This window comes from Leucopleurus acutus, assembly GCF_964270905.1.
Source record: "Leucopleurus acutus genome assembly, chromosome: 4".
NCBI lineage: Eukaryota > Metazoa > Chordata > Mammalia > Artiodactyla > Delphinidae > Leucopleurus > Leucopleurus acutus.
In genome coordinates this window covers 65,024,373-65,042,588 of record NC_139146.1, presented here as the reverse complement: position 1 = coordinate 65,042,588, position 18,216 = coordinate 65,024,373, and the positions used below count along the sequence as shown (strand labels likewise).

General features: G+C 36.0%; 1 protein-coding gene across 1 annotated transcript in view; it reads right to left on the bottom strand.

The window, feature by feature from the left end:
* The window catches only part of NSUN7 (NOP2/Sun RNA methyltransferase family member 7), a gene marked incomplete at its 3' end in the record, with an annotated part of 61,431 nt that overhangs the window by 24,381 nt on the left and 18,834 nt on the right, over positions 1-18,216 (bottom strand). Inside the window, exons 5-8 of the mRNA XM_082838855.1 lie at positions 12,672-12,824; positions 12,148-12,331; positions 10,788-10,998; positions 2,573-2,716 (exon numbers count right to left, since the gene is read on the bottom strand). Coding sequence (XP_082694981.1) covers positions 2,573-2,716; positions 10,788-10,998; positions 12,148-12,331; positions 12,672-12,824 — 692 coding nt within the window. The remainder of the gene's footprint in view (positions 1-2,572; positions 2,717-10,787; positions 10,999-12,147; positions 12,332-12,671; positions 12,825-18,216) is intronic.

Sequence of the window (18,216 nt, the reverse complement as noted above, 5' to 3'; positions counted from 1 at the left end):
GATGTGGCACATACATACAATGGAATATTACTCAGCCATAAAAAGAAACGAAATTGAGTTATTTGTAGTGAGGTGGATGGACTTAGAGTTTGTCATACAGAGTAAAGTAAGAGAAAAACAAATACCATATGCTAACACATATATATGGAATCTAAGAAAAAAAAAAAAGGTCACGAAGAACCTAGAGGTAAGACAGGAATAAAGACGCAGACCTACTAGAGAATGGACTTGAGGATATGGGGAGAGGGAAGCGTAAGCTGTGACAAAGTGAGAGACTGGCATGGACATATATACACTACCAAACGTAAAATAGCTAGTGGGAAGCAGCCGCATAGCACAGGGAGATCAGCTCGGTGCTTTGTGACCACTTAGAGGGGTGGGATAGGGAGGGTGGGAGGGAGGGAGACGCAAGAGGGAAGAGATATGGGAACATATGTATAACTGATTCACTTTGCTATAAAGCAGAAACTAACACACCATTGTAAAGCAATTATACTCCAATAAAGATGTTAAAAAAAAAAATCCCTATCAGTGAGTGGCAAGTGACAATTAAGCTGCATCTTACGGAGTAGACTGGACATAAGCAACACACTTCGGGTGTCACTGTCTCCCATCACTCCCAGATGGGAACATCTAGTTGCAGGAAAACAATCTCAGGGCTCCCACTGATTCTGCATTATGGTGAGTTGTATAATTATTTCATTATGTATTACAACGTAACAATAATAGAAATAAAGTGTACAATAAGGACTTCCCTAGTGGCGCAGTGGTTAAGAATCGCCTGCTGGACTTCCCTGGTGGCGGAGTGGTTAAGAATCAGCCTGGCAATGCAGGGGACACGGGTTCGAGCCCTGGTCCAGGAAGATCTAAGCAACTAAGAGCAACTAAGCAACTAAGCGGAGCAACTAAGCCCGTGCGTCACAACTACTGAACCTGCACTCTAGAGCCCACGAGTCAAAACTACTGAGTCTGTGTGCCACAACTACTGAAGCCTGCATGCCTTGAACCCATGCTCCACAACAAGAGAAGCCACTGCAATGAGAAGCCCGCACACCACAACGAAGAGTAGCCTCCGCTCGCCACAACTAGAGACAGCCCGTGAGCAGCAACGAAGACCCAACGCAGTCAAAAATAAATAAATAAATTTTTTAAATTAAAAAAAAAAAAAGCGCACAAAAAATGTAGTGTGCTTGAATCATCCCAAAACCATACCCCCACCCCCACCCCAACCACAGGTCTGTGGAAAAACCGTCTTCCACGAAACCAGTCCCTGGTGCCAAAAAGGTTGGGGACCACTGGTATAGTGGAATTCTTTCTATAGTGTAGTATAGTGGAATGTGCTAACTAATCTGAATTTGAATCCCAGCTTTGAATCTAGCTACATGACCTCAGGCAACTTGCTAAATTTGTCTCAATCTTGGGGGGTTTTTTCCCCTTTATAAAACAGAGATAATTAAATAACACTATCCTCACAAAGTTATTGTGAATATTAAGTTATAATGCATGAACACTTCCTAGATATTGACTGGGGCATAGTTGCGCTCCATAAATATTAGTTTCTTTCCCTCAATTACTTTTTCTTCATTTTAGATTCTGTCCTTGCTAGAAATAGAAAACAGTTACTCAACATATTCTGAATGTTGGTGGAATGTCCTCTTTGTCTAATATTTTAGTTAACCGTACCTATGCCTTTCACTATAAACAAGGGATTAGAGTAAGAAGCAATTTCAGTTAACATACTGTGATTAACAGCATGATTCAAAGGGCCAGAGTCAGAGCAGTAGTGTTTGATCCAGGCTCTGACACTTGCCAGTCAAAAGACTCTGAGTGGCTTCAACATCTCTTGAGCCTCAGATTCCGTATTTATAAAAGAGAAATAATGAGTAACCAATTCATTGAGTTCTTGTGAGGATTTGATGAAATAATCCAAGCAAAGGATTTAGTTCAGTGCCTTATACATAAGTGCTCAATAAATGTTAATGTTAAATAATATTTCTTAATTTATTAAAGAAGCAAATATAATATTCTCAGAATATTTAATCTGAGATATTCGCATCATAAAACATACATACTGGGGGTTAAAGAAGTCTTGAGTTTGAAATAGTCTGATCATGATTTAATTGGGATCATCTTGGAGCACAGACTCTAGAGTCAGGCAGATCTAAATCTGAATCCTAGCTCTCTTACCAAGTAGTTATGTGACTATATAAAAATGAATGAATCTTTTTGAGTTTCAGTTTTTTTATCTATAAAATGCTGATAAATGTTAATGCCTATATTCTGAGCTCTGGTATATGCCAGAACAGCATACTAGCATCTGTTCTGATTGCCTACATCACTCTAACTATTGAACATTTTGAATATTCCCCTTGCCCGTATCTCACAGAACTGGTATAATAAAGATTAAATGAGGTAATGGATGTAAAATACTTTATCCATATTAAGTGCTCTATATATGGTAGTTATTCATTAATCGGATGTATCTGATATGTCATCTTAATGATTTTAAATAATTTCATTTTAAAAATATTAAAATTTCAATAATTTAGAAATTAAAAGTTAAAGCAAGTACCTTCATGCTCATTTAAAATAAATTCTACTGGATTGCTAACACCCAGTCCTGAACAACGAGGTAGCAGCAAAATCACTTTAACTTTCTGTAACCTATGATCCTTTGATTCAAGGTTAATAAATGTCTCGTGAAGTATTTCAATATCTGGGAGAAAAAACACAGAAAATGTATGTAAAAATATTAATTAAAAATCTTAATCAGTATGTAATTATATCTATTTATCATTGTTCATTTTTAAATCCTCAACCCCACAAAAAGTCATTTTAATGCAGTCAGAAAAGAGGATTACTTTCTGATAACATCCTAAAGTTAATGCGTGAATTCTCTTAATAGAGTTCTTTCTCCTTTACTTGAGAGAATGATTTTGAAGTTTAAATATCTTCTACATAAAATATAATTTAAATTTTCCATTCTGAACTTCAGATTGCATTTAAAGCAGTATGGTATAGTGGAGGGAAATGGCTTTTAGAGGCAGAAATACCCAAGTTTGACTCCCAACTTCACTATTTACTATCTGTGTGACAATCTCTCTAAGCCTCAATTTCCTTATTTGTAAAATGGGATAATAAAGCCTACACCTCATCTAATTGTAGTGAAGATTGAGATAAAGCAGTTAGGCTTAGCATGGTGCTAGTATACAGTAAATGCTCAGTATTGGTTACTTCCCTTCCCATTTTTTAACCCCTTTTATATTCTATTTTTCCCAGAAAAAAAATTTTTATTAGCATTTATATTTTCACTTAGCATTTTATAATTTTTATTTAGGCACAGTCTAAAGGTCCTCAGGGACCTTATAATTTAGTTTAAGAGTGTCTGCCTTCCCTCAGGTTATAACTATCTGTGATCCTATCTTAGGGCCACCCCTTCACTTCTGCAATGGCTCCCATTCCCCTCATCTGCTGAGGAGTCGCTCTTGAAATTGCCCTACCCAACCCTTCTCTTGTCTGATCAATTCTTCTCTCTTTCTATTGTCTCTTTTGAAAAAAAATTTTTAATCAAGTGGGCCTTTTTCTTTTTTCCCCTATTTTTAACTTTTTATTGTAAAAGTTTAAACATATTATGTCAAAAATAGACATAATATGTAATAAATTCTCAAGTACCCATTATGGTGCTTCAACAATGAACCATTCATTCCCAATCTTGTTTCATCTATATCCACACCCACTTCCACTCCCCCATATTATTTTGAATCTATAAAATATTTCACCATATATCACTAAAAGATAAGAACCCCTTTAAAAATACAGCCCCATACATTTTAAAAAGTAATTTGTTATCATCAAATAATAATGGCATACAATCGTGGCTCAAATTTTCCAATAGTCTCACACTTGTCAAATTTTTTTTTATAGTTTGTTTAAATCAGGATTTAGATAAGGTACATACATTGCAATTAGTTGATGTCTTTTAAATTTCTTTTTGTTTATAGGTACCCTCTCCATTTTTTCTTATCATTTATTTCTTAATGAAACATGTTTTTTTTGTACTACTAGCGTTTCCCACAGTCTGGATTTTGCTAATTACTTTCCTAAAGTGTAGTTTATTAGTAGCTGGATCTTTAGAGCTTAATTAGATTCAAGTTCTTTTTTTTTCTTGGTGGGTGGGGAGCACAAAACTACTTCACAAGTGAGGTCACATTCATCCATTAAATTGCCTTTATGGTACCAGCAAAGGGGTTGCAAAATAGTCGTATTCTACTCCCGTCTTCCCTTTTTCATTTATCACCTGGAATGCTTCTAAAAGAAGAAACTTCCCTTCCTCTACTGCTTAGTTACCCAGTGGTTCCTATTCTCTCTGGTTAACTAGGTAAAAATTCAAAGGGGTAATAAACCTGGAAGTGCTGGATCATAAGGGCATGTATTTTTTCAATTTTAGTGATTAATGCTAGTTTTCCAAAGTCACTGTACAAATTTACAGTCCAACCAACGGTGACTGAGCATTCCTAATGCTCCTTACCTTGCCAGCACATGGTACTGCCATCTTTTTAATTTTAATCATTCTGTGGATATGTGGTGGTAAGTTGTGATTTGAACTGCATTTCCTCGATTACTAATGGGGTTAAGGTACTTTTACATAAGTTTTTTTGGTATTTGTATATCCTCTTTTATGAAATGCCTGGTCATGTCTCTTGCACATTTTCCAACTGGGCTGTCTTTTTTATTGTTAATTTGTAAGAATTCTTTGTATACTGTGGCAAAAAAAACCTCTTCATCAGTTAATATATTCCCTCTCTACAGTTTGCCTTTGTACTCTTAATGCATAGAAGTCCTTAAATTTTAAAAAATTTTACTGTAGTCCAATTTATCAATCTTTTCTTTTATGATGAGTGCTTTATGTGCCCTGTTTAAGAAACTTTTACCAGCCCCAGTCAAGAAGTTTTCTCCTATAATACATTCTAGATTTGTGTAGATGGTGTGAAGCAGGGGTCATTTTTTCCCAGCACCATTTACTAAAAAGACCTTCTCTTCCTTAATATCCTGTAGCATCAAGAGGATTGAATTGAATCAATACAGATCAACTTGGAGAAGAAACTCATCTTTATGACATTTAGTATTCCAATTTATGAACACGGTCTGTTGTTTCCATTTATTTAGGTCTTCTTTCTTTCTTTCAATAATGTTCCATAAGTTTTATGAGGAGGTCTCACACATCTTTTACTAGATGTATTCCTAAAAGTTTTATGGTTTTTTGTTCATTGTAAAAGGTATCTGCTTCATTTTCAAATTTTTGTTATTGGTGTACAGAAACTGAATTTGTATGCTGACCTTGTATCTAGCAACACTGCAAAAGTCATACATGTAACTGATTCACTTTGCTGTACAGCGGAAATTAACACATTGTAAATCAACCATACCCCAATAAAAATTAATTTTAAAAAGGCATACGTGAAATCTATAGTTTATAGATTACTTTGTTTTTTCCACATATATAATCATGTCACCCATAAATTAAACACAATTTTATTTCTTCCTTTCAAAACATTATATCTTCTATTTCTTCTTTTCTTTCCTTACTGTACTGCCTATGATTCCCAGTACAATGTTGATTAGAAGTGGTGATGGCAGGCATGCTTATCTAATCCCTGATACCAGAAAGCTTTAAACATACCATCAAGTATGATATTTGCTCTGTATATATATAATAAATGAATGTTAAATTTTATCAAATTTCTTTTCTGCATCTATTGAGATGACCATAAAATTGTTCTCCTATTAACATGATTACATACATTGATTTTTAAGAGTTAAACCAACTTTGTATTCCTAGAATCCAGCTTATTTATAATGTACTATTCTTATATATTTCTAAATACAGTTTGCTAATACTTATTTCAGCTAGCTAACACTTATTTTTACAAATATGCTAATGAGTGGCACTAGCCTATAATTTTCCTTCCTTTAATATCCATTTCAAGTTTTTGGTATCAAGGTTATAAATTAACTGGGAAGTAATCCTTCTTTTTCTATTCTCTGAAAGAGTGTTATTTCTTCCTTAAAGGACTAAAGGTTTTTAAATTTTTTGCTTTGTGAGTGGGGAGATTTTCAATTATGAATTTAATAGACATTTATATCCACTAGTTTTAAGATCTTAATAGATACAAGAGTATTCAGATTTTCTATTTCTTCTTCTGTCAGTTTTGGTAAGTTGTGTTGTTCCAGGAATATGCCAATGTCATTTAAATGTTCAAGTTTGCTCATAGTATCTTTTTATTATGTTTTAAATGTCTCTAGGATCTGTAGTAGTATCTCCTTGCCCATTACTGATAACTGAATTGTTTTATAAACTTTTTTCTTGAAGAGCTGAATTAAATTAATATACTTTACCCATTTTTAAATTGTGATATATGTCTTATTATTGTTTACATATTCTAGATACAAGTCCCTTATTACATACATGATTTGCAAATATTTTCTCCCATTCTGTGGGTTGTCTTTTCACTTTCTTGATAGTGACCTTTGAAGAACAAAAGTTTTTCATTTAGATGAAGTTCAATTTATCTTTTCTTTTGTTGTGTTTAACAACACACTGCCAAGTTCAAAGTCACAAAGTTTTACTCCTGTGTTTTCTTCTAGAAGTTTTATAGTTTTACCTCTTATAATTAGGTCTTTGATCCACTTTGAGTTAATTTTTGTGTATGATTTGAACTAAGGGTCCAACTTCATTCTTTTGCACGTGGATATCCAGTTATCCCAGCACCATTTGTTGAAAAGACTATTCTTCCCTTGTTGAATGGTCTTGGCGCACTTGTCAAAAATCAATTGACCGTAAATGTAAGATTTTACTTCTGGATTCTCAATTCTATCCACTGATCTACATGTTTATCTTTATGCCAGTCCCGCATTGTCTTGATAACTAAAGCTGTGTAGTGAATTTTGAAATCAGGAAGTGTGAGTCCTATAACTTCGTTCTTTTTCAAGACTGCTTTGGCTACTTCAGGTCCCTCGGATTTCCATGTGAATTTTAGGACAGAATGTCAATTTCTGCAAAAAAGCCAGCTAGGGTTTTTATAGGGATTGCATTAAATCTGTATTTTTTCATGGATTCTTTAGAATTTTCTATACACAGAGCATTTTACCTGCTGATTCTAGATAATGTGGCTTTATATATTTTGAGACTACGTTATTATGTACATACTTCTTAGTACTGGTATATTTTCCTGATGATTTAAACATGCTATATTTCTAGTAAGTTTTCTTGACATAACACTACTTTGTCTGTAGCTTCTTTTGTTAGTATGTTCACTGAATATCTTTTTCTGTCCTTTTAAGTTTTTTTTTTTAATATCCTTTTATGTAAGGGGTATCTCTTATAAATAGCATTTTAAAGTTGATCTTTAAAAATCCAGTATTGATGTTCTTTGTCTTGTAATTCAAGTATTACTCATGCATATTTAATGTTTACTTATTGATTTATAAATACATATTTTTTGTAAAGTTTAATCTACCTACTTCCTTTCTATTTGTCTTGCCTTTTATACATTACTATGGTGATTCCAATTCCATATTCCACCCCTCCCCCTTAGCTATTAGTTTTACATTCTTTTATTATTTGTTTATTGTTTGCCCCTGATATTATAACACATATCACTGACTTAATAATTTACTACTTTTATCATTTCTTAGACAAAGCAAGGATGACAGAAGACATTAATTCCATTTCCTTCTCTAAACTATGTGCAATTGTTGTAATGTATTTTAATTACATATAACACAAATATTGTTAGCTCCACAAGACATTAGTTTACAGTCCCACAAGACACTAGACTACAATTATTTAGATTTACCTATGTACTAACCTTTTCCATTGCTCTTCATTTCTTCCAGCATCTACAACCTTCTGTATGAGACAATATTCCTTCTACTCAAATAATAATCTTTAGTAAACCCTTTATTGTATCTGCTGGTAACAAATTCACTCTCTTTTTCTGAGAGTATCTTTATTTCAAAGGAAATTTTTGCTGTGTATAGAAATCTAGCCTGACATTTTCTTTCTGCACTATGAAGATATTGTTTGTCTCTGGCCTCAGTTGTTTCTGTTGAAAAGTTAATTTTTAGTTTTATTGCTATCTCATCGAAGGTAATATGTATTATTTCCCTGGCTGCTTTGAACATTGTTCTTTGTCTTTCATTTTCAGCAATTATGCTATGATGTGCCTACTATGTTTTTTACACATTTATTTTTTATTTTTTTATTTTTTAACATCTTTATTGGGGTATAATTGCTTTACAATGGTGTGTTAGTTTCTGCTTTATAACAAAGTGAATCAGTTATACATATACATATGTTCCCATATCTCTTCCCTCTTGCGTCTCCCTCCCTCCCACCCTCCCTATCCCACCCCTCCAGGTGGTCACAAAGCACGGAGCTGATCTCCCTGTGCTATGCAGCTGCTTCCCACTAGCTATCTACCTTACATTTGTTAGTGTATATATGTCCATGCCTCTCTCTCCCTTTGTCACAGCTCACCCTTCCCCCTCCCCATATCCTCAAGTCTGTTCTCCAGTAGGTCTGTGTCTTTATTCCTGTCTTAGCCCTAGGTTCTTCATGACATTTTTTTTCTTAAATTCCATACATATGTGTTAGCATACGGTATTTATCTTTCTCTTTCTGACTTACTTCACTCTGTATGACAGACTCTAGGTCTATCCACCTCATTACAAATAGCTCAATTTCGTTTCTTTTTATGGCTGAGTAATATTCCATTGTATATATGTGCCACATCTTCTTTATCCATTCATCCGATGATGGGCACTTGTTTCCATCTCCGGGCTATTGTAAACAGAGCTGCAATGAACATTTTGGTACATGACTCTTTTTGAATTTTGGTTTTCTCAAGGTATATGCCCAGTAGTGGGATTGCTGGGTCATATGGTAGTTCTATTTTTAGTTTTTTAAGGAACCTCCATACTGTTCTCCATAGTGGCTGAACCAATTCACATTCCCACCAGCAGTGCAAGAGTGTTCCCTTTTCTCCACACCCTCTCCAGCATTTATTGTTTCTAGATTTTTTGATGATGGCCATTCTGACTGGTGTGAGATGATATCTCATTGTAGTTTTGATTTGCATTTCTCTAATGATTAATGATGTTGAGCATTCTTTCATGTGTTTGTTGGCAGTCTGTATATCTTCTTTGGAGAAATGTCTATTTAGGTCTTCTGCCCATTTTTGGATTGGGTTGTTTGTTTTTTTGTTATTGAGCTGCATGAGCTGCTTGTAAATTTTGGAAATTAATCCTTTGTCAGTTGCTTCATTTGCAAATATTTTCTCCCATTCTGAGGGTTGTCTTTTGGTCTTGTTTATGGTTTCCTTTGCTGTGCAAAAGCTTTTAAGTTTCATTAGGTCCCATTTGTTTATTTTTGTTTTTATTTCCATTTCTCTAGGAGGTGGGTCAAAAAGGATCTTGCTGTGATTTATACACATTTATTTTTATTGGAGTTCATAGCACTTCTTGAATCTGTGACTTTAATCAATTTTTAAAAACTCCCAGTCCCAATTTCACATATTGTTTTTTCCCAGTTCCTTTTCTCCTCTCTTTCTGGGTTCCCAATCACAACATACCTGACATCACTGGATCACTGAATCTCATGTGTATTTTATGGTCTCTTCCATATTAGTCATCCTTTTGTCTCCTGATGCTTCAGTCTGGATAGTTTCTTCTGACTGATCAGTTCACTTGTTCCTTCTTTTAGTTTTAACCTACTGTTAAATCTGTTTATTTCTTAATTTCACATATTGTGTTTTTCAATTCTAGAATTTTCTTCTGAGTTTTTTAAAAATTATAGTTTCCAGTTCTCTGCTGAAATTCTGCAGTTTGTCATTTAGTCTCTTCAGCATATTAATCATAGTTAAAGTCCACATCTGATACCTCCAGTACCTGGCCCTTTTGTGGGTTTGCTTCTATTGCAGTATTTTTCTCTTTATTTCACTCACATCTTTCTTCTATTTTGTCTGATTTTTCTTTTTCTTGAGTGCCAGACACAGAATTTGAAAAAAATTAGGAGATAATATGAGATCCAGGATGATGTTACTTTCTTCCAGAGAGAATTTACTTTTGCCTTTGGCAATCCCAGATCACCTTAATCCAACTGGGAATTGAGATGACTGGAATTTGGGCTTCAATTCATCAGAGGACTGATCACTACCCAGGGTATACTTCTGTGCTCCAATGAAATCCTGGGTATTTACCAGTCTACCTCTCCATGTCAAGCCCTGGATTCTACTTATCTTTTCGCTCACCCTGTGAATCTGTCAAAAGATTCGTTTAGTTTTTCAGCTTCACTGAACCTATAATGAAATGTTATCTTTTGTCACAGCATGATCCAGTGGAAAAATTCTTTAAAAATAAGAAGCCTAAGGACTTAGCATCTGGTCCTAGATATTATCTTTGTCCCTTAAGAACTCCTGTGATTGTGTTCTTATTTATTAGAAGATGACAATTTCTACCAGTTACTTTAATTACTGTTTGAAACTCAAATTATGCAGTAAATGTCAAGCAATATACCAAAGTGCCAATATATTCATTAATTTAAACTGCAGTTGTTTAACCAATATTAAGTAACAAGAACAGCCTGATATAATACAGATTAGTGGGGATTTTAGGAGTATAGTTCATATATAGAGTTTTATATTACGAGAGATAACAAATTCAAATATTTTTAACATTTCTAAATCTTACAGAACATTACCACCAAACAAATAAATATTTGTACATACTTTTACATCCCATTTTTGTGAAAAGGTTCTTCAGGTCAGGATCCTTAGCTTGTGATTGTACTCCACACACAAATATTTTTGAGGCATTATTATTTGTTAAGACTGACATATGGGCAACTGTGTACCACGAACCTGTATTGACCATTAAGATATCATCATCCATATTTAATAAAGCCTTCACAGAATGGACAGCGAGACTTCGAGATTTGTCCTACAAGATAATGGTACAATTAGAATTTCGAAGGGTTTGACCAGAAGCATGTACTGACTTCTTTTTGCCTCAGGTAAAACAAAGTATTGGCAGAAATTCTGAAGAGATACCTAACGCATTCGAGTTTAAAACATCTTAACATATGTTAAAATATAAACTTAACAAAGATAACTGATATAAACTGATTTAAAACAATACCCTAACTTTGTTTAGCCTAAATTATGACTGTGATCATTTAACTTTTATACAGTGATAAGGCAATGCCAAAATCCCCAAAATGTGATTAATAGACTACTGATGTCCTGCCTTAGCTCCCATTCTTAAGCCTTCATGAAAATGCACCCATTTGCTACTGCCATTCTTTCTTCCCCATTACACTGTCATCTAAATGACTGCTAGCTCACAGAGATTAAAAGTAAGATGGTTGACAAGCTTATAAAAGGGGGCTGGACAGATGAGTTTCTGCAACTGATCTCAGTGCTCAACAAGGTGTCACAACAAAATAAGGCTAAGAGACTCTGCCCAAGAATGCAGGTACTATGAAGGGATAAACCTTACAAAACTAAGGTGAATCTGAGGCAAGAATTGAAATCTAAGCACATAAAAATTAATTTAACCTGATTTCTTTTAATTTCTCATTCTATTGAAACCACATTATACCTCACATTCTCTTCCTGCATTGATAGCCGTTTATATATACACATCTTACAAATCAAAGCTGTAGGAATATAGTAAAGAGATAATGGGAAAGTATTACACATTGCTTTTTCAAATGCAGGATGGCACTAGCATCTTCCCCAGAAATGGAAAGAAGAAAAGGAATCATTGTGCCTTCTCTTGAATCCTCCCTTGGGAGAGAAAAATATAGCCTTTTAGCTGTAGGCAATAAGAGTTCCCCCATCTATGGTGTGTAGGAAGAATATGTTCTTTACAATATGCCCACTTCACATGGGGCAAAGATGTCAAAGTATAAAATGAAAACTGGCTGTAGGGGAATTAATTTTATTCAAGGTGAAAATTAGGCCTTATAAACTTCCTTGATAACCTATACAAAATATAACCAATTTGTTAGGTTTTATTTTTAAGTGGAGGAATTCTCTGGGTGAACAGGATTACTGAGAATCACAATGAAAGTAAGTGTTAGTTTACCTGAAATACAAGTTTATAATCTTTGAAAAGATCTATATTTAGAAGATCACTTCTAAGATGAGATGGAAAAATTAAGACATCATAGCAATGTTGATCCACAGCAAAGACTTTATTATGAACATGCAACACAGATTTGACTTTATTATAGCCTTTTTTCTTCAAACTATGATAAACTTCTTCAGGGCTGTAAATATATAACATTAGGTTTTAATTACAAATATAACACATCAAAAGTGTATTTAACACTAGAATCTTTTTCCTACAATAAATAAAAATATCACTGCAAATATTGCATCTAATGGAACTTATAATTTTAGCCAACAATAAGTTGAAAAACAGAGACAAAAAAGTTAACACATTTATGTAATTATTTTTGGTAATCTGGTGATAAAATCCTGAACTAAACTATGATTCCCCAATCACTCCCCCAGATGAGCCCTCCATCCATTAAAAAGGTAATACTTCTTATCACATTATTTTGAAAGGCAAGTGACTTAAATAAAGAATTTGATTAGAAATCTTACCTGATTTTACACGTATTTATCCAAGCATAAAGTGGCAAAGTTGAGGCCCTTAGTTCCTGGTTCCTAACTCTTTCTGGAAGAATGTGGTAAATTGAAAGGGCATCATGTTTGATTCGACATCTTGCCAATGCCGCAGCCAATTTTGTCTTAAAACTAGAAACAGAAAATCCATTCTTGGTAAGTACTGCATTGAAGACAAGACTATCAATTTTCCACTAGAAACATTAACAATTAGAATTTTAACAAATACTTCTATAATTCTATTTCAAATTTTTGAAGTCTAAAATTAAAATTTGCCATATTTAAAAATGGAAATCCAATAATCCTGCTTCTTTTCTTCAGTTTTTGATGTCTCTGTATAGCTGTGTATCTCCTCAAATATTTTCTTTTTAAAAATTTATTTATTTATGGCTGCACTGGGTCTTCGTTGCTGCACGCGGGCTGTCTTTAGTTGTGGTGAGCGGGGGCTACTCTTCATTGTGGTGTGCGGGCTTCTCATTGTCATGGCTTCTCTTGTTGCGGAGCACGGGCTCTAGGCACGCGGGCTTCAGTAGTTGTGGCACACGGGCTCAGTAGTTGTAGCTCGTGGGCTCTAGAGCACAGGCTCAGTAGTCGTGGCACACGGGCTTAGTTGCTCCACGGCATGTGGAATCTTCCCAGATCAGGGCTCGAACCCGTGTCCCCTGCATTGGCAGGCAGATTCTTAACCACTGCGCCACCAGGGAAGTCCTCCTCAAATATTTAAAACAATTGCTGGCTGAGAGACAAATTTTATGTAGTGAAAAAGGTGTAGGATTTAGAGTCAGACAAACGAAGTTCAATTCAGGCTCTGGGGCTTCCCTGGTGGCGCAGTGGTTGAGAGTCCGCCTGCCGATGGAGGGGACACGGGTTCGTGCCCCGGTCCGGGAAGATCCCACATGCCGCGGAGCGGCTGGGCCCGTGAGCCATGGCCGCTGAGCCTGCGTGTCCGGAGCCTGTGCTCCTCAACGGGAGAGGCCACAACAGTGAGAGGCCCGCGTACTGTAAAAAAAAAAAAAAAAAATTCAGGCTTTGTCACTTACTAGCTGTGTGACCTCAGGTGTGATACTGAATCTCTCATCAGCCTCAGTTTTCTCATCTGTAAAATGTGATCAGCTCACCTTGCAATTAATGTGGTGATTAATGTCATGTGTGTAAAATACTTAGCACAGTGCCTAGCACGTGGCAGGCCCTCATTATAGGTCAGTTATTATTATCAGAGATGGCAACAGTGTACTCTTGATAAGATTAAGGAACTTTCATGAATATGTATCAAGTCCTTCCCAGTTCTGACTATCCCATACCTCAAAATTCCAAATAACAGAAAAGAAAAACAAGAACTGTTTAGCATAACCATGAAGACCCAATGATTTTTTTTAATGTCATAGCCCAAATTTTTAATAAATGAGAATACAGGACTTACTCTTGACCTATATTCATAGCATTTTCACAATAGGAATCTAATTGAATAATAAACCTCAAGGATAACCTTGAATGAGAAATGAGGAAGGGATGCCACAAAAAGTCAGGTTCCTTGAGAATGGTGTATGTGGCTGCAGAAAGCTTAATAAGATAGAGACAGAGAGCGAGAGCAGGGGGTGGGGGGGGAGGGAGAGAGGGAGGGAGGGAGGGAGGATGAGAACACAGGGGCACTTTGGGTGGGGGTAGAGGGGAGGGTTATCAAACATTAAGCCTTCTGGGACTATCATAGAATTAGATTTGTGGGAACTTCCCTGGTGGCACAGTGGATAAGACTCCGTGCTGCCCATGCAGGGGGCCCAGGTTCGATGTCTGGTCAGGGAACTAGATCCTACACGCATGCCACAACTAAGAGTTCGCATGCCACAACTAAGGAGTCTGTGTGCTGCAACTAAGACCCAGTGCAACCAAATAAATGAATTAAATTAAATTTTAAAAAAGAATTAGATTTGTGTAGTGCTATGTCCTAATGTCATAGAACTACAGCAAGGGACATTGAAAATAATTATATATTAATGCACATCAAAGAATAAATTAATATAAAGGGGATGAGTTACTGTTCTATATTATACACTGAGATGTTTCTGAGAACAGACTATTTTTGACTAAACAGTCCTTCCAAATACCTACATAGTTCGAATTTACCACAATAACTGCTACTGACAATTATTCAATCATTAAATATAAAGATCAGAGATGTGAAGCCTAGAAAAATGTATGTGTTGTGTATATACAGGGAATATAGGGAGAAAAGATTTTCCAAAACCCAGATAGCAAACATTTTGGACTGTGAATTTTAATATAATTTAATCATATAAAAAGTAACTTGAAGTATATGTACAGTTATAAAGATTCTTATATAAACATACAGTATCAGATTGAGGACAAAGACCAAATCCAAATGCTATTAGGATAACCAGATATATCACTTCCATAAATAAAATATCCTGTGATTGCTAAAAATACTTCCATAGCTTTAAGGTAGACTGCAGTGATGAAAACGGAAGCAAAAACAGCCTTTCCCAACATTCTTGATCCAAAACTCCATCTCCTGCTACAATTTGTGTTATGGCAGAGAGTTGCTTAATTATCTTTTTATCAGCATCCCTGTTATACATGTAGCCAGAGCTTTGTTTCTGTATGTTAAATTGTAGTTATATAATTCCTAAGCTTAAATCTTAAATGAACCCATTAGCTACAGGCCAGAATCCAAACTCTTTATCATGACACACAAGGATATTAATAATTTAACCTGAACCAACTCTTCCTTTCTCAATTCTCACCACTCACATCCATAAATCTACCTCTAGTCACACACTGAGCTATTTACCACTCTTGCTTACATGCCACATCCATTCCCCTCTTTCTCTACTTTGCTGTTCCTCTGTCTCTCCAGCCAGTATGGTTTGGACTCTGCAATCAGATTACCTGGGTTCAGATTCTGGTTCCACTAATTACTAGCTATGTGACTTTAGACAAGTTACTTAGCTTCTCTAAGCTCTAGGAATTAAGAAGTAGTATCTAACTTATAGAATGGTTGCAAAGATAATTTTGAATGTATTTAAAGTTAAGTTATTCAAGAAATGATAATGATTAATATGCTTATTCTTTTTTTTTTTTTTTTGGCTATGTCATGTCTTAGTTGAGGCACACGGGATCTGCATTAAGGTATGCGGGATCTTTCGTTGAGGCACGGCTTCTCTCTAGTTGTGGCGTGCGGGTTTTCTCTTCTCTAGTTGTGGCGTGTGAGCTCCAGAGCGTGTGCGCTCTTTAGTTGTGGCACGCGGGCTTAGTTGCCCTGCGGCATGTGGGATCTTAGTTCCCCGACCAGGGATCGAACCCGTGTCCCCTGCAGTGGAAGGCGGATTCTTTACCACTGGACCACCAGGAAAGTCCAATATGCTCATTCTTTTATTACTAGTATTAATCAAGTACTGTTATCAGACCTGAGCTATAAAGATTAAAAGATAGTTTCTACCCTTAAGTAATTTACAATTAGGTGGTAAAACAGACATATAAACAAATAATTATAGCTCAACATGGTTAATGTTATAAGATACACAGATAAAGAAGAGGGTAAATGTATTGGAAGAAGAACAAAATCAGCCTAAAGGGACTTCCAAGAGGAGAAACCTGAACTATTAAAGGAGGAGCAAGAATTTTCCAGACCACAAGAAGAGAAAAGACATACAGACAGAGGGCAGAGTACCGTAAAAAATGGAGATGTTAAACAGCAAAGCATATTTACAGAGCAATGTTTCCATTTAGAGCAGAAACCTACAGGTTTCTATTCTAAGCACCACTTCCCTTCTGGGAATAGAAACTTCCCCTCTTACGAAAAATGTTCCTCTCCTCCCTCCGTTCATATAATTTTCTTGGGAGGTGTTCCTAACTGACTCTGTTTCCTTGACCACAGTTGATTGGGAGAGGGTGAGCACTTGACCCAAAGCAGAGTCAAGTGAATTTTTGTGTGTAGCAACCGAGAGTCAAGCCAGTCTTTCTAGTTTTCGTGCTGTGTACGATGTAAAGCTCCTGAGTAGTCAGCAGCCAAGTTTCCCATTCTATGAACAGAAGAAAAGATCCAAGAATGAAGGTAAAGCACACAAAGAGGCAGAAACTAGAGTCGAAGAGAGCCCTGATGATACTTGAGCCACAGGATTTAGTTAGTAGAAGCGTAGCCACATCAATGTCTTTCCTGCAAGTCTCATTGTTCAATTCTTCCGTGTGATACCTTATAGTAAAATTTCTCTTTTGTCTAATCTAGTTTGAGTTGGAGTCCTGTGTGTTGTCAAAAAAGAATCCTACCTAATACAAAAAAGGTTTTACTCCGTTTTGGCTTCAAATTTTCAGAAATTTTATCTAACAATGAACAAAATATTTCAAGTTTTTTTTGTTGTTGTTAGTTTGTTTTGCTTTTTGTTTTTGTTTTGTTTTGTTTTGGCCACACCACATGGCTTGTGGAATCTTAGTTCCCTGACCAGGGACTAAACCCAGGCCCTCCGCAGTGAAAGTGCCAAGTCCTAACCACTGGACTGCCAAGGAATTCCCAAAATATCTCAAGTTTTGGAGTGCCATTAGTAATGCCTAACACAAAAGAAATATGGTTCTCTTTAAATATAAATTGAATATTTTCTTAATGCCAAAGGATAATCTTCAGTGAACTGTTTGAATTTCCCATACAAATATAAAATCAGACATCATACTGACAACTGTTTCAGAATATTCACTAAGTAAGTGAAATGGGCTAAGAGTTTCCAAAGAAAGGGTGGAGAGAATATGAGAGACAAAAACCCATGAACAAGTGTTTAGGAAGCATTTCAGCAAATGAGAAACCCTGGAGCATTATGTGAATGAGAAAACTGAGGAATAGAAGAAAAGGGATATATCCAAGCAAAAGTGATTTATCCCAAAAATCCATGGATGGTTTTAACATTCATAAATCATTCAATGTGAATTACCTTACCACATTAATAGAATAAAGGAGAAAAAGGGCTTCCCTGGTGGCGCAGTGGTTTAGAGTCCACCTGCCGATGCAGGGGACGTGGGTTCGTGCTCCAGTACAGGAGGATCCCGCGTGCCACGGAGCAACTGGGCCCATGGGCCATGGCCGCTGGGCCTGCGCGTCCAGAGCCTGTGCTCCGCAACAGGAGAGGCCGCAGCGGTGAGAGGCCCGCATACCACCCCCCCAAAAAAAAGGAGAAAAAAATGATCATTTCAGATGCTCATCCCAAAACTCTGATCTCTGTTTTCTTACTTTAGTAAGACTACAGTTTTCCTCTTGAGATCCTCCTTCCTGCACTGCAGTTGGAAAGTACCTGTAGGTATATAGCCAGGACTATTCTAGGGCTCACCTCATTTGTCTTCATTCTCTCAAGGATCAAAATTCTGTGCTGCTTTTTGTCTAATGTCCAAAATATTTGCCTCATATATTTTGTCCATCTAGTTGTTTACAGGAGGAATACAGCTTGATCCTAGATACTCTGTCATGACTATGTAATCACTTTTTTAAAATATCACTTTACCTGCCATGTGGAACAGATTGTGAAAA